This window comes from Enoplosus armatus, chromosome 13 (assembly GCF_043641665.1).
Source record: "Enoplosus armatus isolate fEnoArm2 chromosome 13, fEnoArm2.hap1, whole genome shotgun sequence".
Taxonomy (NCBI): Eukaryota; Metazoa; Chordata; class Actinopteri; order Centrarchiformes; family Enoplosidae; genus Enoplosus; species Enoplosus armatus.
Window position 1 is genome coordinate 10,142,727 of NC_092192.1, and position 26,654 is coordinate 10,169,380.

Sequence of the window (26,654 nt, forward strand, 5' to 3'; positions counted from 1 at the left end):
AGAACTGCAGTTCTGTGTTAGTTTGTCATTATGAGCAACTCCTTTCACATTACACATGGTTATTTGATCCATTGTTGATGTGAAATGATCAATTAGAGCAGCGTTAATATATTGATGGCTAAATACACCTTTAACCTTCTAGAAATCTACATTTAGTGAAAAACTAATTCATCGCTCCTCAGGCTTTAATTTAAATAAAGATTGCACCATCTTTTGTTGCACAGCGTGAGTGCTGACATTTTGCAAGTACTTCACAATAAGACTGGATATTACCCGTGTGTGTGTGTGTGTGTGTTTGTGAGTATGTCTTTATGTATTTATCACATTGTGGAGACACAAGTCTGTACATACAGTCACATTGAGGAGACTGTCCTCCCATTTGGAGACAAAAGTTTGGTCCTGGTTTAAGTAACAAAGGTGCTGGTACACGCGTGTGTTTGTTAGTCAGGAAATGGGACAAGGTGAAGGTGAGGTCACTGTCATTGTGAGTGTGTGTGTGTGTGTGTGTGTGCACGCACGCGCGTGTGTGTGTGTGTGTGTGTGTGTGTGAGAGAGAGAGAGAGAGAGAGTATAATCACTTATCTACCTCCACCTCCATCCAACCAATCATTAAAGGGTCATTAGTGGCTCTTTATATGTCAGGGTCCCGTTCTTTACTGTGAGATTTATTGTTGATAAATCAGAATCTGGAGGTCAAAGGTCACACTACACACCCCAAAAACTTTAGATTTATAGCTGCAGGAGATGAAAGCACGGCTGATAAATCAAAACAGATTCATGTTCTTTCTTTAAATAAAAGATAAACCACACCTGATGTCCACAGGTCTTCAATTTACGACACATTTCCTTTGACTTTGTCCCAAAATATATCACATGAAAAGACATTCCTGCACTGGTGTTTTGTAGTTTCGTGTCTCCCACGGAGCGTCATGGTAAAATCACCTCAGGGCTTTCTCTTCTCTCTTAGTGTTTGTTTTTCATTATGTCAGATGGTGATTATCATAACCATCTTTTAGCCAAGATACATGTCGTTGTGTGTTATTCCACTGTGCCGTGGGTGTCATCTTTCTCATGGAGGACATAAAATGACCTCAGTCAGCCATTTTTGACTGTGATAACAATGTGAAGACTACATTCTGCAAAGACACAGGAGACAAATAATTCAACCCAGGAAAGCTGAGAGTCGTGTTTGCAACTATTCATGTGTTGAGACACATGAGCATTATGGCTCTGAAGTTTGCTGTTAGACGCATAAACCTCAACATCTCTCTTGGCAGGCTGCTGCTTCTCTCTCACATCCTTCAAACCTGGGTGTGGATCCAGTTTTTCACAGCTTTGGTTCTCATCCAAAGTTGTCGGAGCAGCTGTGTTTGGATTCTCCGAGCCTTCAGGGTCCAGTAAAATAGCAGAGCAGTACTGTAAATGACGTCTCTCTGTCCAATTTTCAGCATAAAGTGACCTTGGTTAAATGGTACTTGACATTGTGTTTGTTAGGTGCCATCAGTTGAGTTTACAGTCAAATTAAATTCTTCCAAATTGAAGCTGCAAAGGCTAAACCAAACTATGAAAGTAAATACTATCTGAACCACGTTTTAACCAGACTTAACACCATAATGAGACACACTTCAATCTTTTAAGTAAATCAGATTTAAGGAATAGTAAAAATGTAAAAGATTTAGCTTTTTGGCAGTTTTAGAGCTGAAACAATTGGTCGATTCATCGACCGATAAAGAAGTAATTGTCAATTCATCGTTTAAGTCCAAACACCAAAACACACTTGAGAGGATTTGCTACTTTTCTCTGACTCTGACTCTAATTGTAAAGGCAAATAACTAAAAAATGAGACAATAACAACTTTTAGTTGCTAATAAGAAAAAAATATTTTACAAGCTGTGTGCAAAAAAAAGGGGGCACTACACCAATTTTACCCTCTTTTTTTTGTATGTTGCTGTATGGCAGGTCAGTTGCATAATGCCCTTTGCAGCTCTGGAGGAGCTTTGGCAAGTCTAATAAAATAACCTCTGATTATGTCATCAGGGGTATCTCAGTTTAGGCTTGGAGACAATTTTGTTAATGGAAAACCTGCATTACAAACTGGGAGCGACGAGTTATATAGACGTGAGCATTTACCGGGCAGGGAGCACCTAAGGAAAGACAAGAAATGTAGGATTGACTCATACTAGGGACAAAAAGGCAGGAAATCTCATCTCTGCTCCGACCACTCTGTTGTAATCTGTCTCTTGTGAGAGGGTACGTTCCACAGCAAAGGAACATGATGAGTGCATTTTCTCACCTGAAATCCTTGCTTACATAAAGCTACATCAGCTATAAGTTAATGATCGTTGTCTTTAAATCTATGAAGCTGCAGGCTGTCATGAAAAAACTATATGAAAATCCACAGAACGAATTAATCTTGGGGTGAAACAGTCACTTTCAAAGCTGTTGAAATGCTTAATGGTGTAATTCAAGAACACTTGAGGCGTCTGCTGATCCTGAAGAGGTAAGAACAGCTGAGGATTGTTTGCAAATGGTACTTCGAAGGGGATGACAAATGGCACAAGTTGGGGAAAAAGGGATGCGGGTAAAAGCACAGGGCGAGGGAGGAAAATGAGGGCAGATGAAAGATGAGCAGCAGAGTACGAGAGTTAGACAAGGGGGAGACAGCGAAAGAAAGGAAACAGAGAGAGAGCGATGAGAGAGGAGGCAGAGGGCGAGTTATGAACGAGAGGAGAGAGTGATGAGGGAGAGCAACGATGATGGGAGGGAGAGAAAAACGGAGAGCGGAGGGAAGGAAAGGTGCTGACTGGCAGAAAGAGTGTTTATCTTTCTGCTCACATGCCTCATTCCTGATCTGTAAGAAGTAAACCTTTCATCTCGCCTCTCTTACCTGTCAACACACACAAACACCCTCGTATGGGAACTCACCCACAGACGGTATCAGTGGTGGTAGAAAGGAAGTAAAACACTCAAAATCTTATTTACTTATAAAAGTACTATTTGCTAAATGTACTATCTATGTCCCCTTCATCATTAACTGATGGTCCCACACCAAAAAGATTATGAACAACAGCATTAATCTATAACAATGCATTGTGTTTTATAAGCTTATCATATGTTTTTTATCTGAAAAGTAGCTGGTAACTAAAGCTGTCAAATAAATATAGTGGAGTATTTTGAAAAGTAGTGGAGTAGAAGTATAAAGCATAAAATGGAATGACTCGAGGAATGTACAAGTACCCCAAAATTGTATTTAAGTACAGTACTTAGGTACTTTCCACCACTGGATAGTATATATAACTTTGCATATACGAAAGGAACACTTGCATAACTGAAAAGTGATCCAAATAAAGTAATTTTCTCTATCAAATGTACTCAAATGCATTCGTTCTGCTGAATTTTTCTCGCCACCTTGTTTGACCCGTCCAATCGTCACATCTGTCAAAACAGTTGTCTCAGCCAGGCAGAGGTGACGCTGGGGCTGTGAAAGTATATAAACATGGTATAGGAGGAGGACGGGAGAATGAAACGAGACCAAGGGACTCTGTGACCGAGCAGGAGGTGATGTATGTGATGGTTTTATCCTGCGGGAAACAATATTTTGATGGATTACTTCTAGAACCGTTCCACTCGTACTCCCTTTTATGTGCTACAGTACGACGCCTGATCCATGACTGAAGACAGCTCCTCTACATCACATCACATCCTTCAGTATTTCAGCTACATGTATACTTTTCACAGCTGTACATCTGTGTATCAGTTTAATTGACTATGATCTTATTTAGGTCAAGTTAGTCACAAAATGCTTTTCTTGTTCTGCTAATCCTGCTCATATCACGTGTATCACAGTACATGTAGCCATTGTCAGATCTTGGTACAGGAAAGGTAAGGTCTCACAGTCCAGACTAGTTAGCAGCAGGAAACAGTACAGTACAGTCTCAGTGGTCCAGATGCACATTATGTACAGGATATACCGTGCAGAGCGGGCCTCTCTTGGAAGAACAAATAAGCTACACCAAAAGCGCAGCTGAGGCGGGGAATGTGTTTTTTTTCCTTATGGACATATTAATTACTGTGGCATTATTCCGCTACATGCATTTCTTTGCACAGTATGCGTCAAATGTTTTCAACCAACGCAACGTGACAAATTGTGTAAGATAAAACAAATGTGGCTTTCCAGACAGTTCGTTCTGCTCTGTAACATGTTCTGGCGATGGCAACATCTCGTGTGTGAAAATCTGTAATGCTGCAGCTGGAAAATCCATCTTATCGTGCTGCTTATCAGTGCATTTCAGCAACTCGATACTTTTGTGAATCGTTCAACACAGTCGGCAGCGTTATAGATTGGTCCCACCACAGAGGCAGGTAATCTGTTCTTTCTGAAGAAATTTCAAAGCTGTTCCATTTTGCTGGATATTGGATTCAGTGGAACATAACAGAGAAGATTAGAGGAGGAAATCCACAAAAAAAGACCTTGAGACAGACTCAAACTGGCAAACTGGGAGTATGCATCATGCATATTGGCCTACCAAACCTCATTGTCATCTCACAGTCATTTTCCTTGACTGATGATCAAACGCTTCGCCCGGAAACATACTGTAGCTTGGCTCGTGTCATATCATCCCTTCAAGTGGAACTCATGAGGTCGTATTTTAAGTGGTTCAAGTCAAGTTTAAGTGCAATGTAAGAACACAGTTGCTAGGTGACCGACAACAAAAGACAATGTTGCCCTGTTCTCTTTTCAAGAATTTTGTATTTTTTAATTTAAAAAATAAGTCATTTTTAGTAACATGACAAGTACACAAAAAGAAAATGTAAAACCCTGTCTCCAAGAAATGACATTTCTATTCTGCTGATTTGTTGTTTGCCAGCTTTATTTTGACAGAAACATAATTGCTGTCAGGGTTATGGTCAGTGGGATTTGACACTTATATTAAAGATATACTAATAAGATGATAATAATAATCAAGACCAGGATCTTTCATAATCATGACAATGTTTATCACGCTTTAGCTGCTGTGATCAGATTTTGTATAGGACTGATATTATACGGAAAACAAATGAAAGACATTGTCAATTAATGTTTTGCAGACACATTCAGTATGAACATTTTGCTTGGACGATATACTTTCAAGTTGAGATGAAATGAAAAATTCCCTTTCAACCCTTTTAGATCACAGCCCTGGTCATATTGTGCACCTATTGAACAACATATGCAAAAAATAAATACAAAAAATCTATTTCTTTGTATTCTTATATCAAAATCCAATCATGTTTTCTTCCTGTAAAACAAAATATGACGTGTGCTTACATAAACTTGAACCGACAAGCACCCATCAATCAATCTTCAGCTTTTAGCGGTACAGAGCTAAGATTAATAAGTTAGCTAGCTAGCAACAGCATGGTACGTCGGTTATGACACGCCCACTTTTCAACAATTAAATCAAATTCCTCCCGACGTTATGTCCCGCCTTCTTATCCTGGTTCACTTGGAAATCTCGACTTTAAAAACATTTCTTTTACTATATTATGTTGATCTAGATGTAATTCGGGCAGCATTACGTTTTTATTCTCTGGTGTTCAAAACTTTCTACATATAATGAACACCACATCGGTGGGTCACTCAAATGGCCCGAGGATGTAAGGAGCGACTTTGAGACAGCAGAGCAGAGGAAAACGTTATAGACAACAATCAGCTCGGTATATGTAGAGCTATGATATCAAGGGACAGATAGTTTAGGAGTTTGAAGGTGTGGCAGGGAGAGGAGGATGTGGATAGGACAAGGACAGGAAGAGGTGCGGAGAGGAATGTGTTGGGGCTAGACAGACAGGAGGATATGTCTATACTCTCTTTTCCCATAGGAAGGCATGTTATGGTGTGAACAAGACATCTGGAGTAGAGAGAGATTAGATCATAACATGTTTGCTTGTGTTGTCATGCCACCACTTGTTGTTGTTGTTGTTGTTGTTCTACGTGGTACCAGCAATGGTTTCCTCTGCAAGCGTGAAGCCCCTTCGAATAACCTTGCACGTACACCAGCAGAGCGACTGCCCACCCACCAGAGTAATGACGGCAGATCAGCTTGGTGGTGGAAATATAATTGACTCAGGCAGTGAAAATGAATGACGGTTTTCGTATGGTCACAAAGAGCGTTATCAGTAATCAGTCCCTTTGGCCTCATAGATGTTGCTCTGGGCTCCTTGACAAACATGCCCAGAAAAGACGTCATGAAAAAGAAAGAAATAAAGAATGACATTGAGAGAAAGAGAAAAGAGAGACAGAGTGAAACTCTCACGGTGGTTGAAGTGTTTCCTGTTTCACATGGCAGAAGAAAGAACAAAGTGTCACTGGGTTGATATCAACAAAATAACAAAACTATTGCCTTGAAAACATGAAAAAAACATTTGTGGTTAATACGAATACTCACTAAAACAATTCAGCCTGACAGTAACATTTCACATCAACGGCAGGATGTACTGCATCCTGTGGAAATACACCATCTCTCCTCTAACATTACTTTCAGAAAGTTGTGCTTGTTCTCGTTTGTGAACTTATGTTCAAACTTAAACAAACATATTTGACATGATTGATGCAGAAGAATATTGGTGAGGCAGCATGGATGAATGCTTTGTTATGGGTTGTTCAGGTGCTTCAGGTAAACTGCTGGCATGCTGCTCACATCTCGGGTCAGAGTGTTGTAGCAACAGGGACAAGAATAGCTGGTTGTCAGCAGGAGGCCCAGAACTGATCCTTGTGGAACCCGTGTTGTGGTCAGATGGTTCATTGCGTTGATCTGGTGGTTCTGCATGTTGAACACATCGGCTGTATTCGAACCGCTTAGCCGCTTACTACATACTACCGACATATGCAGTATGTAGTACATGTAGTAGTACATACTTCATACTTCAAATGGTTTCTCTCAAACCATTTATTTCTTTTTAATGCTTTAATAATTCTGACACATGTTAAGGTTGAAGATGGTTGTTGTCATGTTTTAAACTGATCCACAGCAGCAGTGCAGCTACCCAGCAGCCAAAACCAGGAGTCTGTTTAATGAAGCAGCTCCCATGTGTGAATGTGAAGCAGGGTGTGAAAAAGAGCTCAGAAAACCTTCCCTGAATAAATAATGGTTAAAAAACTAGTGTTTCCCCGAGGGCACTGGGTGCTGTCGAGCTGTCAGTACACTGCAGACATGCAATATACACTAAAAGCAATTCCTTGTCCTCTGATAGGCTACTGCCCGCTGTGATGTCATGAGGGCTTGCTTATAAAAAGGGTGACGGGCTCAGCTGCTTCAAAAGGGCAAGTGTGGTTGAGGGCTGAAAGAGTGTGTTTATACTTGAGCGTGTACTGGAAAGAGAGAGCGAGGCAGAGTGTGTGTGTGCGTGTGTGTGTGTGTGTGTATGTGTGTGTGTGTCACACATAAAACTAGACTTTCATAACTCAGCAGAAGAGGAAGACACACAAAAATCTGCTGACAAACACATTATAATGATACTTTGTGTTGTGGGTTTAAAAGCGTCTGGATTATCAAATTACTGGATTGTAAAGCAGAGGACGGCGCCTGGAGGTAAGAGAAACTAACAGCAATTTTAAGCCGCACATATGCTTAATGCATACACTGTGTTCTAGTTAGTGCATGCATATATATATATATACATATATATATGTAACAAAAACACCACCTACTTGAGATGACACCATGGCTATTTTAAGAGCCAGTGTCTTCTGGTTCACACATTAGAATTATTAGAGCAGAATTATTAAAGCATTTTAGTGTTAAATTAAATGGTTAGAGATCAGCTCAATGCCATTACATATATACATATATACACATAGAGTTACTAAACCATTTCATATAGTTTTTACACACTAAAAGGCTCAGAGTTTCATTAATTTTAACAATGTGTTATGGTAGTTAAAGAATGAAGTTATAACGGAGGTCTAATAACAAAAGTGGAGCTTTTTTCCATATGATCAGAGTTGATTTTGCAAATACATTTACCGCTAGTCTGAAATATTTAAAAAGCATCCTTCTGATTCTCTTTTCTTTATTGTAACACACTAATAAGACCTCTGACCAAACCTAATTTAGCCAAAATAAGTATAAGTCAGAGTGTGTTTCTCAAATTGAGTGAATCCAAACTAGCTTTCATCTTTAACACATATAGTTTATTTTATCTGGACAGCAAAATGTTTTATGACTCAGTTGTTATTAGAGCATGTGTGCTTTTCACAAAGTGTACAAAGACATCTTTCTTCCCTGCACAGTTTGGTCTACTATCATCAGTTTATTCTACTAAACACTGCATAAGTTGGGCGTTCTGTGTGCATGTGCATTTTTGTGTTTGCAGGCGCACTTGTGCCTGTGTGTTTGTGCACGTACTACTGTGCACGTTTTTTGTGTGTTTAAGTGCTAAGTATAATTACCACCACTAAGATATCTCTGCCTAAATATTGAGATATTTATGTCTCAGTAAATCATTTGTGTTTGGTTATTGGCCTCAGAGAGCTGGTCAAGTTTCTTTGTGTGTGTGTAACTGTTTAAACAGCTCGGGCGAGGGGAAGAGCAGTGCCTCTTTCGCAAGATTGACTGTGTATAAGCGCAGGTGACCGCCTATTGATCTGATCAATGGGGGCAGTGAACAGTCACAAGGCACCATTAAAGGGTCATCAGTGAGAAGAAAATAAGTGCACCGGACATCTTACAAACATGAATAGAAGTTATATATAGCCTAATATTGGATTGTGTTCGATGTATTATCATCTCTCACTTCATTCATTACAATTGAAACACACTTCTAAGCATCAGTAATGAAAGATTGATTTTTAAAATGAGTCTGCAGGTCACTTTCCAGCAGATCCATCATTTGCTGCACACTGTGGCGCCTCTTTCTCTCTACATGTAAATGTGTTGAGTTGGACACGTTTCAGGAATGGTGACACATTTTCACACAAACTCGCTGCTGTGGACCGCAGACAGTGTGATTGACAGCACATTAATATGCGTTGTATTACTACTCTAATGCAATGACACTGTAAGGCAGCAATTTTTTCCACTTGTGAAATGATTGTCATATAAAAATAATCTTGTCATGGTCCAGCCTGGCATTTTGAAATGCATCCCAATGTTCAACACTTTGCTCATTGACCACGGGAGAACTGGGTAAACACTTGTGAATCAATGCACCTCTTTACAGCTGGCACTAACATGTGTTGTGAGTGTTTGGATTGTGTTGGAATAACGCCAACATACATATTAATCCAAGTGCACACGCACACAGAAGATCCAGTTAAGCAAACAACCTCTGCAGGTAGTCAAAGGTGCATTAAAAAACACAAACTGTTCCCTTTTAAGTGTACATAGAAGAGCAACGCAAAAATAAATACACCGCCACTTATGAAGCAAAGAGGTGGAATGCAGCTCTGACAATTAGTAGCTACTGTAGCAAGACTTATTTATTATCCTAAACCTGTGCTTACTTCACAGTACTTAAAGTAACATCCCCCGACTGTCGGAAACGACCAGAATAGTAAACAAGGATCACCAGGTGTCGGCTGTTATTTGGGCCCTTCATGCTCAGCTAAACTTCCCTGTATATATAAAAGTGAAATACATTTTACCATACCATTTCCTGTAATGACTAAAAAAACATTTTGTAATAAAAAAACGCATGTTATCGAAAGTTAACTTTGTGGCGAGACGCTTGTGATCCAGTCCAGGCAGTCAATACAATATATGTATGTATTCTTCTCACTGCAACATATGTCCAATGCATCCATAGCGATAAGTTGCATTGAGACAGTCTATGCAGTCTATGCACTGCTGCTCTTTTACAAAACACCACTTCATACACTGCTGTGGCTCATATAGCATTTCCCAAGCCCCAACACTTCCATCTTCCTATGCATACCCCTATATGCTTGCAGCGCGTGATTATGTCAGAGCCTAGAAGCCAAATATAAACTCTGTACAAACTATGTATATATATAATAACTCGTTTGGTGTGTCCTGTTGGCCCTCCTCTCTCCCTCCCCTCATTTCCAGTCACTCTGTTATCCATTGTCATAAAAAAAATGCAAAAATATCCTAAAAATACTAATATAGGATAATATAGGACGCAGTGCTGCTTTCACATATATGTTAGCAATAGGGGAGAAAAACTCAAAGGCATGCAGACCGCTGAATTTGATGAACTCATGATAACACTACCGTACAGATAACGTCTTCTGTGAAATACCACACTTTTACCACATAACTCTAAAAATAAACTCTCACCAGCTGACATCTGATCTGAAAGGCTTTTTTTTTTTATCTGAAAATACAATTTAGATGCAAGCAGAACGAATCTTGATATCTCTATTTAGATCCATATCACATATACTTTTATTTAAAGGGACACATTGCAATGTTTCAACGGTATGTTATGGACACACTTGTAGCGCAGAGGACTCATTACAAATCAACCAGTAAGACACCTCCCAGTACTAGAAAGGTGTTTTGTCTGATCACATCTAAAAGCTGTAGCTCATCCTGATTAAAACTGAGGGAGTAAAGAAAGACTCGAAGCCTGAACTGGTTCTTACACTTGAGCTCTCCTGATGTCTTTATCCATTATGAACAAATCTGTGTTGTTCTGATTGTAGATCATGGAACATGTGAGTGCTGTCTCAGCACTGGCTAACCAATCAGAGCACAGCAACACCTCCCTGGTCTCTGATTGGTCGGCGAGATCTTTGGAGTACAGTGATGCAGAGCTCGTGCTGTTGGGTGTTGTAATGGCTATTCTGGTTCTGGCCATAGTTTTTGGTAAGTTGTGAAACATTTCAATTAGCTGATGTTTCGCTCACCAGGATCAAAACTAAAATTTTATTTTGTACAACTAATTACTAACGACATTGAAATGTCTCTTTTAGTTATATTACTCTTACTGTATCTCTTCTTCTGTCCAGGTAACGTGCTGGTGATCACAGCCATCCTGCGGTTCCAGCGGCTCCAGACAGTCACCAACCTTTTCATTGCCTCGCTGGCGATTGCTGACCTCATTATGGGTTTGGTTGTGGTCCCCTTTGGCTCCAGCTACATCCTGCTGGGAGCCTGGCAGTTTGGAAACTTCATGTGTGAATTCTGGACAGCAACCGACGTGCTGTGTGTGACGGCCAGTATCGAAACCCTGTGTGTGATTGCTCTGGACCGCTACCTCGCCATCACCTCGCCACTCCGCTATCCGACACTACTCACCAGGTATGACTAGACATTCTGGTCTGGCTGTGTGGGGGATGAAGTAGAATAATTATTTAAGTTTAGAAACGTCCAGTCAAAAGTTAGTCTTACTTAATATGTAATCACACAAAATCACATAGCTTCACAATTTCAGTCCTGGGTTGGCAAATGAATTCAACCTTTAATGGGTAAATCTGTAATGAGTCACAAAAGGAGGAATACTGCCGCTGCACCACTCTCTAAATTGTTTTCCATCCACTGTCAGAGCCAAACCTGTTGTGACATCACTTTTCGGGGTGTGGCCGGTAGTGCAACATGCTGGAAAATTTGAATCCATATAGATGCGCAACAGTAACTTTCCACCCCATTTCTCAACTTGGTCCTAAAATATTGGTCCCAAATTAGCATCAATGTATTTTTCTCTGTAAAGTAGCTTTTAAGCATTTTGGAAAGGCCCTGTTTCAGTAGAAGCTCAACTCTATCAAATATACAACTGGAAACTCCGATTTTACACTTGGGGAGTACGGCTGCATATGTTAAAAAATAAGATTTATAAAGCCTTCTGTGGCTCCAGACTGAGCAGCGCAACATATGATAACTTCGAATGATGTCACTTGAGTCAGCGTCGGTTGGGGATAGAAAGATAGAAAGAAGTGAGCTTACCAGACCTCTGTAGCCCACTCCTCATCTCTGCATGAGGCCAGTGGCTCGAGGCTACATTAGCTGCTACTAGCATAAAGCCTGAGCCTCCTACTGAACTGTTGCTGGATGTGTAGCTCTCAACTCTCTGTGTTTCCACTCGCCTGTTTACAATATTCGTCTCCTGTGTGCACTCTCTTGTCTCCTGCTGCTGACCAGGGGTCGGGCCTTTGCAGTGGTCCTCGGGGTTTGGGCAGTGGCCTCCCTCATCTCCTTCCTGCCCATCCATCTGAAGTTGTGGGTGTCACAAGATAGGGAGGCTTACCGGTGCTTGGCCGACGAGCACTGCTGTGATTTCAACACCAATGCAGCGTACGCAGTGTCTTCCTCAATTGTGTCATTCTACCTGCCGCTGGTGGTAATGATTTTCCTGTACACCCGGGTCTTTCAGGAGGCTCAGAAACAGCTGGAGAAGATCAGAGGGAGGGAGAGGCACTTCTATAACTTGCATTACACGACACAGCTGACTGATCCCGATGATAGTCCTGCAATGAATAAACTCAGGGCAGGAACTAAGGTGGGAGATCCAGCAGGGGAGGACAGACTAAACATGCAGAAAACAGGAGACACTGCTAAGAAGGAAAAGTCAGGAGCGAGCAGAGCACGGACAGAAAAAGGGGAAGGAAAACACTCTGCTACAAAGCGTCTTAAGTTCTGTCTTAAGGAGCACAAGGCTGTGAAAACTCTGGGGATCATCATGGGAACCTTCACGTTGTGTTGGCTACCCTTCTTCATCCTCAACATCCTCATGACCTTCCTCAACTTGGGTGACATTAGCCTGCTCTTCAGACTCCTCAACTGGCTAGGATACTCCAACTCAGCCTTCAACCCGCTCATCTACTGCCGCAGCCCCGACTTCAGGCACGCCTTTCAGGAGATACTCTGCTTGAGGGGCAAAGGGGGGAGCTGGGGAGGGAGGAGAGGATGGGGATGGTGCAGGGAGAGAGATTGTCACACCAAGCCCCCTGGTAGGACGAATGGGAACTCAGACCTGAATGGTGTAAGGGGGCTGGACGTTCAGCAGAGGTCAGAGTGGAAGGGCAGTTTGGAGAGCTCTATTCAAGACAGCTCACTCACTCTGGCTCCTCCAACTGCTTGCTGTGAGCAGGTTTTAGAAGTAGCCCCTGGTTCCCTCGCAAACTGGCAGGCGAACAGTTCTGCTAATGGGAGCTGTAAGGAAAATCTGGCTTCTATTGCTTGACCAAATTAGAATATTAGACTTTACATTCTGTGTGCAGAGCCGTGCAGTAAACATCAGTTTGATGAAGCTCAAAATGTTTGTTTTTGGTTGGGAATGACTCAACTTTTTTGTCTTTTTTTGAGGCTGTAGCTCGTTAGCTAATTTTCCGTGAGGTGTGTTTCAGTCGATGTTACTGAGGTTTTACTTGTGATCACTGTTACTCTTTGCTGCTGCAGTTTTCCTAATAACAGTGTAAATCACAACTACAAAGGCAGCTTTACAAGTAAACCATGTTCAGCAGTTTGTGTCAGCTTTAAAAGAGGTCTGACTTAAACCTTTAAGTGTATTTTCAAGGCATCGTAACACAACGTATTGAGGCACAATAAAGCTGAATTACTGCTGCATTACTCACAACAACACAATGCAAGAGCCTATAGCCTAAAAACTAATGATAATCAGACGCCACACAGAAAAACTGCATTAGCAAACTGAAACCAAGGGTTAGGGTTACGAGATTCACCAAACTGGTACCTACATCAGGGCTGTTACTGGAAGATGTCTCAGAAAGGTGATGTTATAATGGATTGCATATGAATTACTTGCTACTGAAATAGGAGTAAATTATTTAAGGACAGTTCTGCTGTCACATGTATCACAGTAAATAAGTGAAACGTTTTTAATGACTGCTCGATAATAAAATATCATGCTCATGCATTCCAAAATGCTCCTTTATCGAATGCAGTCAAAAAGGAAAATCTAAAAGTTTATGTTGCTTTGAAGCATAGAAAAATGAGCTATTGGCCAGAAGGTTGCTGGTTCAAATTCCTGCACACTGTCAGGTTTGGAAGAGCGTGCCATAACGCACAGATATCGCAGCACTGCGTATCACCAATGGCAGAAGATTTAGACTGTACTGAACAATGTGTACTGAATGTGAATGTGTAGCCGTGTACTGATCATGAAGGGTATTTCACAGTTGGAACAGTAATGTTTAAAACAGTGTTGTGTTTTAATAATTGTGTATTCACTCATAGTAAGAAGCTGAAAAGGTTTTCAGGGCCTTAAGGTGAGTTTTAATGAGCATTTAGATATACACCTGCTGAAGGACATTTCATCAAGATATCGACCACTACGGCCAAGCCGCCACATTACTGAAGCCTCTGAAGTCCACTGGTGCCGTATGATTTGCATCACAACAAGCTAGTTATTATTTTATTATTTTCTACATAAACCCACAAGAACTGAAGCACAAGCAGGAATTTAGCACCACGTTTTCAGTGCTAATAACCTCGTCTGCCAGCAACAACAGTGCACATCCACACAAAACCTCCGTGAAGCAGAGATTAAACATTTTGTTTGCCCTGTGGCTAAAAGTCTTATTTGAAACAGAGGGTCTTGAGGCTCATTTATAATAACCTCTGCAGATTATCAACAGTCCGCCTGTTCTTCATTCCTTCCTGATAAACCTCATAGCTGGTCCAAAGTGATTTAACTGCCGTATATTTGTGTGTCAGACCCAAACTTGTGACTGTCATAACTGTTCGCTTTCTTTCATCGCGTATTTCCTGGAACTATTTTCCCTCTCTCTCCAAACATCAGCATCTACCCACTCTTTCCTTTCATCCCGTCTGCTTTAGCTCTGTTATCTCAAGAACACTGTAATCTGTCAGACAGAGCTGGGGAGATAATTTTCATGCAGTGGGATCTTTTTCCATAACATTGTCTGTTACACTCACTGTAAAAATATAGCAGTCAGATTACACATTTTAACATTTAATCACATTTAATTTTAAGTGCTTGCTTTTTACATCATTTAGAAACTTGGTTGCAGGGAAAGTGTTTGGATTGTTTTCCAAATTCAAAGTGATGATGATAAAGTAGTCCACATACAGTATATAAATATAAAACGGCCTAGAGTCAGATTACATTATACAGGAGTGGACAAATTACATTTTGAAAATAATCTCTCCAGCTTCTATATGTATAGATAATTATTTAATTTGTGTAACACCTGAACAGGGTACTGAGGATTAATAATTGGCATTGTATTGTAAATATGGTCTCACGTGTGTGTGTGTCTCTCTATCTGTATGTTTGTTTTGTGTACGTGTGATGTGATTGTTAGCTATTTGTGCATTTTAAAGCTTGAAACGTGCCAATGAATATGTGTAATTTACTGTAATGTGTATGAGACTTGGACTAACTAACAGTTGGAAAATACTGTAGTGTTTTTTTAATTTCAAATTCAATAATTTATCTGGTTCTCACAAAAAGAACAGATGCTAAGAGTTGTTTTAATGTGCGTTTGTATCATGTCTGTTAACACATGTGGACACACCGGATCACAGAGTTCAAGCAGCACTGAAACACGAGTCTACACTCAAAAGAAGAGATTTGTAGATTATATAATATATCTGTGTGTCTATCTTGGGACACTGAGATGAAATCTGAATCTTGCTTTATTGAAACTAACAGTTTTCAAATGTGTATCTTGTCAGCAGAGGAACGGATTCTATTTTCTACCTCCATCAGAGTCACGTGAATGTCATCTCATCTCTGTAAATATTTATTCATGAGCTATTGTATATTTTTGTGAGTAAAAAGGATAAGGTTTTAAATTGTGTTGTTTGAATCTCTTGCTTAGCTGTGTGTATGTTTGGTAGGTGTTTGATCACAAGAGACTGGCCGCCAGAAAGAAAGAGAAAAGAGCTCAAAATTAGTTATCTAGTATTCACAACTTGGGGGGATACAATACTCTTTCTCAGTTCCAAATTACCAGTTAATCCAAGTGTTTTTGGTGCCACTAACAGACGTCCTCATTGTGAACAACAGCAGTGCAGACACAGTTTGGATGCTCATGTAATCCTTCCTTTAAACGGTGCCAACTACTGTATTGCAAAGCTTTCATTTTAGCATCGGCACTCGCTGACAATCCATGATGGAAATAGTGATTTGTCAAGCGGCCAGTCAGGCTAAAAAAAATTAGTCTGACAGACTACGAGCTGCATGCTGTTGACCGAGCAGAGCAACCATCAAAAAATCTAACTACAAAGACTTGAGCCTTAGTTTCTCATATGACCCCAAAAGAAGAAGAAAAACAGAAGAAGAAGATACTCTATGTGCATGTGTGTGTACATGCTCGCACACCTTACCAACTTAGCTAGTAGCCAGCCTCCATACCACTAGCTGTTGTCCTGAGGTCTCTGTCTCTCTTTGGTTATCCGCTATGTTGCAAGTCACATAGTCAGAACCCTGACTGAAGTATTGAGATCAGACAAAATGGTCAGGTGAAAATTCGGTTACAGCAAGTGAAATGTAAACACTAGGGGGGGGAAATTACAAATAGGAGCTAGTACAGACACAGCCTCCCAGATGAGCAACACTGACCATTAGCCATTACTGCTTTATTTTAATGTGTTGATGGCAGCCCCCCCCCCCTTCCATAACTCTGGAAAATTTTCCTCAAAAGGCTCTCTGTCAACAAATAAAATGAGATGGGGAATGTGATTCTCCTCACACTGTAACTTTAACCCATGGGACAGAGGCTTTTTGTGCTTGTTCAGTCATCCAAGTTATTCATGAAGACTCAGCTTGTCTGTTTGCATTAAAGTGTACGTGTGTGTGTGTGTGTGTGTGTGTGTGTGTGTGTATGTGTGTGTGTGAGTCATAACGTACAGTGACAGGTGCAGGCAGTCACAGCAGCTACAGTATCAGCTGCTGTAGAGAAAATACAATCAGCTATACTGCCTCAATATACACACACACACACACCCCCCCACACACACACACACACACACACACACACACTCAGTTTCACAGTTCAACATGAAAACTCACATGTGACCTGTTTCCATGGAACAAGTTTCCAATTTAGGTATTATAAGGTTACATATACGCCTTTTTGTTGTGCCCTACTGTATATGTTAGCCCTATCTATTAGTGTCTTGGTTTTTAGTATTAAAATCGATCGTCCTCTGAATGTTTGCAAATAAAATAAAATAGTTAATTCTTTGTATCTAATCCTTTAATTTGACAGAACATATCCTCTGAATAAAGATTAATACCATAATGGACCCTTTTATTGAATCACATGGGTAATGTTCTAATGTTTTATTTGAGTTTTATAGGCTTGATTAGGCAGATTTTATCACATGGATATTAGTAGCAGTTGCCATCTTTTCTACTGTTTCACTTCACACATCTTTTCTCTGTGTGTCTATCCTTTTAGCTTGACCTTTACCCTAATTTAAGCTCACGATGTGCATTATGAAACCGATAGAGGCATGCTTTAAATGTTTTACATCCTCAAGTTTCTTCACCACATGTGAGTATCTGCCCTCACTTCCCTGTCAAACATTTGTCTGGGCGTGTCTCTGTTTTATCCTGTTACAAGGTGTTAACTGACATTATAGAGCTGACAACGGGCAATCACATATATCCTGTGTGATCACTCACCCACAGACACAAGCATTTACATGCACGGCTACAGACACATACACGCACACACACCCCTGTTGACAGGCAGATGCAGTTTAATCCCTGTAGCTCAAAACAGAGACTCTCTGAGCTGTGCATCAGGCCTTTGTACATAGTACACAGGGCTGGGGGGTATGCCCTCTAGATAAACACACACTCCCTCTCTCTCTCTCTCTCTCTCTCTCTCTCTCTCTCTCTCTCTCTCTCTCTCTCTCTCTCTCTCAAATATATGTACCTTTAAAAAGGCACAGACATGCAGTTATACCGCACATCCACAAATACATGCATGTGCATAAGTGTAAGCATGCACAGATGCTCACTCATGTAACATGTGCAAACACATGCAAGCACACATCACCACACACACTGGCTAAGCAGAATATGCAGAATATACATGCACAGATACACAATGTCCTGAATGTGTGTGCGCGTGTTACAGAGAGAGAGAGATGTGCCAAGTGTATCTTATGATCACAGAGAGTTTATAGACGGTGAGTTTGTGTTGCTGCCTGAACTGAAGCCGACCCAACATCTCCTGCCAAAAAAGCAGGAAAGACAGTGAGAACAGACAGATATTCTGTCTGTGTGTTTGTCCGTCTGTTTGTGTCACACACGTACAAACACACCACATTTCTCCAAAATCTAAAGGTGCAGTATATGATGTGGGGTTTCGCAACGCCTAAACACAGCGATCCTTCCTCCCAAATGTCGACAACCTGCACAGTATCTCTACTTGCAACAGATACATGTCTAAATATTAATTTTCTTCATTCGGTTCGTCAGTTTTGCACCTTTCAGTCAAACAGAGGAGTTGCAGATAGATGTAAACAGACAGGCCAAAGCGATTGTAAAGTACAAGCTCATGTGGCTATCTAGCACTAGAGTTTCATTGACACTAAATATAGGAGGGTACAAACATTTTTAAGGCGGCTCTCCACCTTTTTCCTCCTTTTAAAGAGTGTATGCAAGGGGGTCTATATGCATCTGTTGTGTGTGTGTGTGTGTGTGTGTGTGTGTGTGTGTGCGTGTCTGTGTGTCCGTACACGTGTGGCCCGGGTGACTGCTCTTCTACAGTGGACTCCTGTTTGCGTAGAGACATTACATAATGTTTGTCTGTCCTTGGATGTTTGGGTGGAGGCATCTGAGAGTCACTTGACACATGTGTCCTCCTTGAACTGAGGCAAAAAACCAAGAGAGGGAGAACGAAGGAAGGAGAGTGAAAGAGAGACTCAAGCAAACAGACACACACACACAAAGCATCAGAGAAATATGAACAAACAAAGTGAATTTCTAGTCAAAACTGATTGATTTACCGTTTAACCTGTAACAAATGTGTCTTTATCTTTGGGCCACAGGGTTTCTATGACATCCCTCACACTTCAAATCCATAGTTTCAGTAATAATTCAGCAATGTTTTGGTAGTTAATTTCAGCACTTCAGTTTTAACCTGAGAATGAATGAATGAAAATGTAATGAATAAACTAATAATACCGAGACACACAGACTCAAACACAGAGCATCACATTTGAAATTTGGCTTATTCATATCGTTCACCCGGCATATGGGCGGCAGGTGATTAATGTTACAGTAAAATGACCACACACGTTAGTTATGGGAACAAACACAACACTGTGTCCAACCACAACATGACTCAACACTACACTGATCAGTTCTGGTAGCTTTGGTCTATAAATAAGGCCTCTCTATCTTGCTCACACGTCATTCTGCGGTGGCACTGGCCAAGTAACTGACTGTAAATGAGACCCTTGATCCGGTTTTGGATCGCGGCCTTGATCACTCTTGCAAGGGTTTTTGTAGAAGCAGGGGAGCAAATAAATTAATTTGATACTTACCATTAGATTTTGTGAAAAAAACATACATTTTCAGCCTCAAATGGTGTTTACATGTATTTTACACTTTGGTTTTTATTCACATTTAACAAATGAGATAGAACATGTTAATGAATTCTCTTTAGAGGAGCTGGTAGGTGGATTCTTTTTTTTTTTTACCTTCGAAGGGACCCAGACTTGCCAGCCTGGCTGTAACTGCTCACCCAACCCCCAGCAAAATAAGTGAGTAAGTGTAGAACCATTCTAAGACAGACAGGATCGATGACAAACATGGAGAAGGTGAAGCATGTCAAGAGACACTTGTGCTGGGCTGCACCGTATCTTACTCAAGTTTGGTGCTTCTCCAGGTTGTTCGAGAACAAGCTGTGAAGCACTCCAGCTGTCATATACTGAACCAACACAGACAGAACCTGCAGATGCTTGCAGCTGTTCAGAAGTAGAGATGAAACCCCTTCGTACTACACAAAACCCTGACATCAACCATCAAACTAAGAGGAGCCCCACTCATCCTGCGGATGGTATTTGGGGCCTTGGTGGTGTTCTGGAAGTTGGAAGTCAAACAGTCCTCAGCTCAGGGTGTTGAGCTTCCTTGACCCTCTGTATAGATTTACTTGACAGATCCATATGTTACTGAGGCGGGCGGGCAGCTCCAACCGGCTTTACCAGCTTAGTGAGGGAATTTTAAACAAAACTTTGTGACAGTATTTTGATTACATGTTATTGTATTATGTTATTTCTTATATGTGTTTTTTTGCAGTACTGCAACGAAAATATTCCCCTTCAGCCGGTATCCAGTTCTCATAATACATCCACGGGAAAGCCACACCGGTGTTTTTAGCCAAACAAGCAGTCTTGCTCCAGGGATGCCAATGTCTGTCTGTCGGTCAATCCACCACTTTGGTCCAGACTGAAATATCTCAACAACTGCTTTGAAATTTTGTACAGACATTCATGTTCCCGAGAAGATGATAGTAGCATTTAACTCAGAAGCATCACTGTGCCTAAGAATAACATCACAGAGCTGCGTGGCTGGAGAATCATATTCTTGTCAGTTGTGTGTGTGTGTGTGTGTGTGTGTGTGTGTTAATTTGTACTTCCCTATTGATGAAACAAGACCTGGGTATTTCCTGAGTGTGCCCGTGGATCCTAACAGGTTTGTAGCTCACCGACTGAACACTTGTGGTGCTGCCAACGCTGCAACATATGGCGTCACACTAGCAGACTTGGCAGCTTTGGCAACAGGCTGCATGTGTGTACGTGTGAGTCCATGTATATACATGCATATCATTGTGTGCAAACATTCTGAGTGTGTGCATTCTTGTAGCCTGTTACTATGAATGTGTCTGTGTAACCCATGTAGCCAGAGTGTGTGTCTATGGTACGGTTCCAGGGGAGCACAGGAAGTTAAATATTCCTGATTGTCCTGCTGTCGGTCTGCAGCCCATTTGGCAAGCACTGTTGGCCGTGTGTGTCGTCCACTATCCAGCAGAGATCTGACCTGCAGGCAAAGGATGAACTTCATTCAGAGTTTAAATATGTCTAATCTAAGAATCTGTTATTTAATGTTTACAATGCATGTATGACATGACACCAGCACTGAAGGGAGGCTCTCTTTGAGAAGAAAATGAGGGCTACCATGTTGAGCAGTTTTCTCACACTGAAGACATCAACACCAAACTGTTGCTTCCATTGGACAATATTCTTGTCTAATGTCAAAACAACAGAAGTGCCTCTGGTGTTTACAAGTCAGAAGTCTGCTGTCGCCATTCTAAGAAATCCAATCACTGCACATTAACAGCATCGGATTAAATCACATCAGGCTTGATTAGATGTAATTAGATTAGGATTAGATCATCACTTAGACACCTTCTTAGCCAGGCAGACAGAGCACCACGCCGACAAAGAGAGGAGAGACTCAGCCACTTTAATTCACGTTGGCTGTCTGAGGCTGTCGTTACTCCTGTCGTTTCATTGTGACTTTTATTATCCAATCATGCCAGGACGCATTAGGAGACAACTCTGTTACAAAAATCTAATTTGACTCACACTGCTACCGAATAATCCACACAAGACATGGAGGTGTCTCAGTCTCACTTAGAGATCACATTTCTGTGTTGCCTGGAGCCAATCCAGCTGTGACGCACACAATGGCAATGTAAACATACACAGGGAGAGAAATAATGCAGATACATAAGTAAGGAGGACACATGGTATTGTTGCCTTGCATGCATCACAGGCCTTGTGTGAACCAATCTCAGAAAAGGTACAATGGAATTGAAAAGACAAGACCTCCATCTTCAGAGGTTTTGCACCAAGCTGCCAGTTGGTAACATACCTATTTAATCCTGCCCTTGTCAAACAGGAGACTCTGTTGGTTTATTTCATTACGTTGCTAATTGCCCTTAAAGCTCTGCCAAAGCCTGCTGGATTCTTCCACAATCAAACTGCATTGCTTATTACAGAGGACACTTGTGGAGACAGAGTACAAACAAGTCAGTAGAAATGTTGTGATGTTGTTCTCAAGGACGGAAAATGCAGAATGACGATTACATTTTGACCTCTGACTTTTCATGAAAAAATGTACCTAAACAAAAGATTATTTTTCACCGCTGACTACATTTGTTATAAATGCCCTATACTGTATTCACGAATGCACTGAGTGTTATCTCCACTCTAATTTCCTGGCTTTTCATTTGATAATCCAGCTACTGCAGAACAAAATTTATGAAATGTTTGAGGGCGCACAAAAGATATGCAATATTACTGTTTACGTTCCGTTTAATACTATATGAAAATATACAAGCGTCTCTCTGGTGGTGCAACGAAAAGTCAGGGGATCACCAAAGTCAGCAGACTTCATCATCTGGGGACCATGATTGTTTCATGGCAATCCATCATCTAATTGATGTGATATTACAGTCTTTGCCAAAGTGGTGGACAGACGGACACCTATACAAGCATGGCTAAAAACAGTGTATTTGTTGGTGTCACTAAAATTGAGTCCAAACTTTTATGTCAGTTTTGAACACTTTTGAGTCTTTGTTTGGCTTTTTGTTTAGGTCCCTTTTTGGTCACAAACGTTGTGGAAGAAAACAAGGATCAAACACGCATATTCACAGCCTCGGTTAGTACTTCATTCTTTAGTTCATTCCTTGAAATACTCCCCTGTCCTAAATCACAAGCCAGAATGGTGAAGTTATGTAACAAGATTGGTCTTGGACATATATGAACCACAGGTTGTGAAGATGCATGTACAGTAGTGTAATGTATTGAGTTTAAAGGTTTACATCAAGGGAGAATATAGCTGTGTGTTTAGGGCAAATGGAGCATATATATAGGAGGTGGTGTGAGACACTGGAGATAAATCTCCATATAACTTTAGAGCTTTACCATAACAAGTCAGGTCTGTGTGTGGGCTTTGCTTTGTGACACACACACACACACACACACACACACAGACACCAAGAGAGAGCGAGACAGACTCTGGAATGATAAGATATACGAAGCCACCGTACCGCAGCAGTCATGCCCAAAATTAGTAAAGAGGAGGTCAGCTCTACCATCTCCCACCATGTCCCTTTCTCTCTCTCTCTCAAAACTGAAGTCAAACACACCCCTTTTCAGCTGTAGTAATTATGGTCATTTTACAGTTTAATTACGGTTGTGTTGACGTATTAATACTCAGGTTCTCCAAACTGGATGTCTGTTATGGTCTCATGACTATGGGCTACTGTCTTTGTTGATATTAATAAGGAGTAATATATAGAGCAAGAGTCTAATAAAGCATCCATTACATTACATTACATTACACCATCTACAAAACGAATACAGTGAACCTTTGAGTTCATTTTGTGGTGCTGCAGCCTGAGTTCAAAGCGGATTCATGTTTAGATCTCTGACAGCACTTCACACAAAGAAACATTGATTACAAATCTAAAATGTCTTCTTATAAATCTCCTTTAAACAAATAACAACTGAGTTGTGTAAATACAGCTTTGATTTATCTGTGTCAGATCAGGACACTCTTTATTACACTTTGTTCCTTACAGATTTGTCCCAGTTTGGTCAAAATTTAAAGGGGAGTGTCCATGAACAGCTCATCGTCTCAGTCCATAGATTTTTAAAGGGATTCAAGTCTGGGCTTGGACTCAGGGACTTTAACGTTCTTGTTCAGAAGCCAGTCCAGCACTGAATTAGTTGGATGCTACGGTCATTGTCCTGTTAGAACATACATTTTTGGGTCTTTGTTAATCATAAGCAAGTCATGCAAGTGTCCTGCATTTGGCTTCAGTCATTGTCCCCCTGAAAGCTGTAACATTCCCCTTGTCTCTGCAGCTGAAAAGCACACCACCATGCCCTGATGCTGCTCCCATGCTTCACAGAAAGGATGGTGTCAGATGATAATTTGGGCCTTATGTACTGTAGCACTTTGTTTTGCTGAGGAGTTCAGTTTTTAACTATCTAGTCTCCTCTCAGGCCAAGGTCATTCTTGCCCAAACCAGCTTTAAACCTTGGTAGGTCTGTATTTTTTTTCATCTTCTAACAGTGCAGCCACCTGTGCTCTAGTTAAATATTGATTCATATTCATATTGATATTTCCCAAAACAAAACAACGTGTGCCAGAAAATAAAACAGAGGACTTAATGAATCTGCACAGATGCTAGGAATTAGCGAGGAATGGGCCTTGAGCACAGGAGGTGAGTTGGGATCACTCTCCACGGTTTTTCTTGTCCCTCCACACCAACATAAAATCTAGCATGTTGGGCTCGACGCTGGTGCGACCCTGTTCGCTCCACACTTTCACCAGTTTTCACAGGGGGGGATACATTTAATTTAGTATAGTTTGATCAAGGAAAAACTAGCCAATTTTCTTACTGCTTCTTCTAAGTGGTCTTTCCTGTAACCTACTTGAGAATGTGGCGTTGTGAATGTTGTTTGTGTTTGTGAAAAAGTGGATACAAAAGGACAGTTTTACATGTCCGTGTAGGCAGGAACATTCAACTTTGCAAAAAACAATAACATGTGTTTGTTATAAAACCTTTCACAAATATGGCGGAAGCACATCTGCTTACCAATAAGAGGCCAGTTTTTGTTCTCACCAGACTCTCATAGAATTTCCTCATATTTCACATACTTTGTTCCTCAAAACAATGAATTGTGTAATGTTGTCAGTGGAGCATGTTCCTGTTTTCAGACATCTGCTCAAGTATAAAATACTAAATTAAGGATTGCAGCACTGCAGGATTTAACGTTACTGTTTAATAGGTAGCACAATTACTACAGATGAACAGATGTCTAGGGTTAAATTTTTTTACAAGACCAAAAAAAAAGAAGAGGCCAAGCGATGTTCCCAGTGTTTGGAGCATCTTTTGCTAAATGCCACTTTATCCTCAGGGTCAACTTGACAACCTGGCTGTCTTGTATTTACTTGCTCATTCTGATTTCCAGTCTTCATCCTTTTCATCTTTTAATTCCCTCTTTCACTCTGTCCCGTCTCCATCTCTCTTTTTGCTATCAGGGAAGTGTGGCACAGTGGAGAATCAGTGGGGGGTGATGGTTGGCTCCGACAAAGCAGGTAATAGTAAATCAATAAAAGGACAATCAACTGTGTGCTGTCTGTCAGCCTCCTTCACACACAGCTGGATGTAAATGATCTTAAAAGTTCCAAACAGCCCAGTCTCTCTAGCCATGATCAAATACGTGTGGATAAACCCCCCGGACTGGGGGGTGGCGCTTTACACATAACAGTAAATCAATGGATCAACTAGCAGTCCTATCTTCAACACAGATGGGGCAGTTGAACATCTTCAAATGGCCAGACAGCTGGAACCGCAGCATCAGATAGATAATAGGGCAGATGCAAGGCTGCAGACATTGGGCCAGTGCAAGAGCCAGGCAGTTAAAGAATAAATCAATGACAAGCCCATTGACCTCTGTGTCAGCTGTTCTGTTCTGGCTGGATGAAAGACATGGAAGGAAGAGGCTGCTGAAGAGGAAGATGAATGGGAGAAGACAGGGTGAAGATAGTGAAAGAAGCAGCAGAGATAGAGATTAGAGAGAAATGTCAGATGAAGAGTCAGCTTCAGAAGTTTGAAAAGCACAGACTAAAGGTTTAGGCTAAAGGTTATTTTGTTTTTTATATTCTATACTTTTTTTTCCAAATGAAGCCTTGTTGTTTGTCTCCAGAGGAGACAGACAGCTGAGCAATTACAACCAGTGTGGCTACTTTCTAAGTGGCAAATTTTCTGCTCTCTTGTTTTGCAGCCCACATGCCATGTTTTCCATCAGATGCATCATATCAAATTTTTTTTTTTGCTTAAGCCAAATACATCAACAGAAATGTTGCAGTAGATGTCCAACATCAGACATGATGTCTAACAAAGAGGTGCTGATTGGGCCAGAAGCCTTAATGTACTGCACTGTAGCAGGTGTGTGTGTTTTATTCACTTTCAAAAACTGCAAGAACATAAAAATGGGTCTTTAAATACTGTTGGAGAAATTCACAAAGGAGTGTTAAAGTTATGCAATGACATGATTATCAGATTTGTGTAGAAATAATATAAAATTTGTATTCAAGTAAGCACAACTGAGGCTCATCAAGTTTATTTCTTCAATGCATCAAAGTGAAGATTGACCAGAAATACAAATTTTCACTATAATGTTTAGAACATGGATGCTCCTGACATTTTAGCCTCCATCACACACTAAAATAAAAGTCAGTCCCTCTCTCTCTCTCTCTCTCTCTCACACACACACACACACACACACACACTTGGTCTCAGCAGGGTACCTCAGTCTGCAGCTCAAACTCTCCAGCTCCATCTACTGACTGAGCCATGTAAAAGCAGAAGGCTGTACATATATTATTTTGTATTGCTGTAAACATCAGTCAATCAACGACAATGAAAATTGGTCATATTCCTGTTCATAACATACAAGGAAATCTGCAAGAATCCATGCAATCATCAATCAAGGAAAAACTGTCCATGAAATCTGAACTGCTTAGTTAGATATGGTATTTACTGTAGCAGGTTGCATGCACACAGATGGATCTGATGTTTTCAACCAGCCTGTAAGTCTAATTTGAACACAAATGTGTTTTTGTAGCTATCCAAGATATTGTCTTTAACTGCCAACTAAATTCTACTGTTGGATAAAGTCACTAGAGGTCACTATAGTTCTCAGAAATTAACTTGTCACACTTTCCATGTCTGTTTAGTCAACAGC

At 40.8% G+C, this 26,654-nt stretch overlaps 1 protein-coding gene across 1 annotated transcript; it reads left to right on the forward strand.

Moving 5' to 3' along the window:
* The first annotated feature begins 10,648 nt into the window (after nt 1-10,648).
* LOC139295227 (beta-2 adrenergic receptor-like) lies at nt 10,649-13,122 on the forward strand. The gene is made up of 3 exons (XM_070917370.1): nt 10,649-10,808; nt 10,952-11,243; nt 12,081-13,122. The coding sequence occupies exons 1-3, from the start codon at nt 10,649-10,651 to the stop codon at nt 13,120-13,122; spliced, it is 1,494 nt and encodes a 497-aa protein (XP_070773471.1).
* Nucleotides 13,123-26,654: the final 13,532 nt, after the last annotated feature.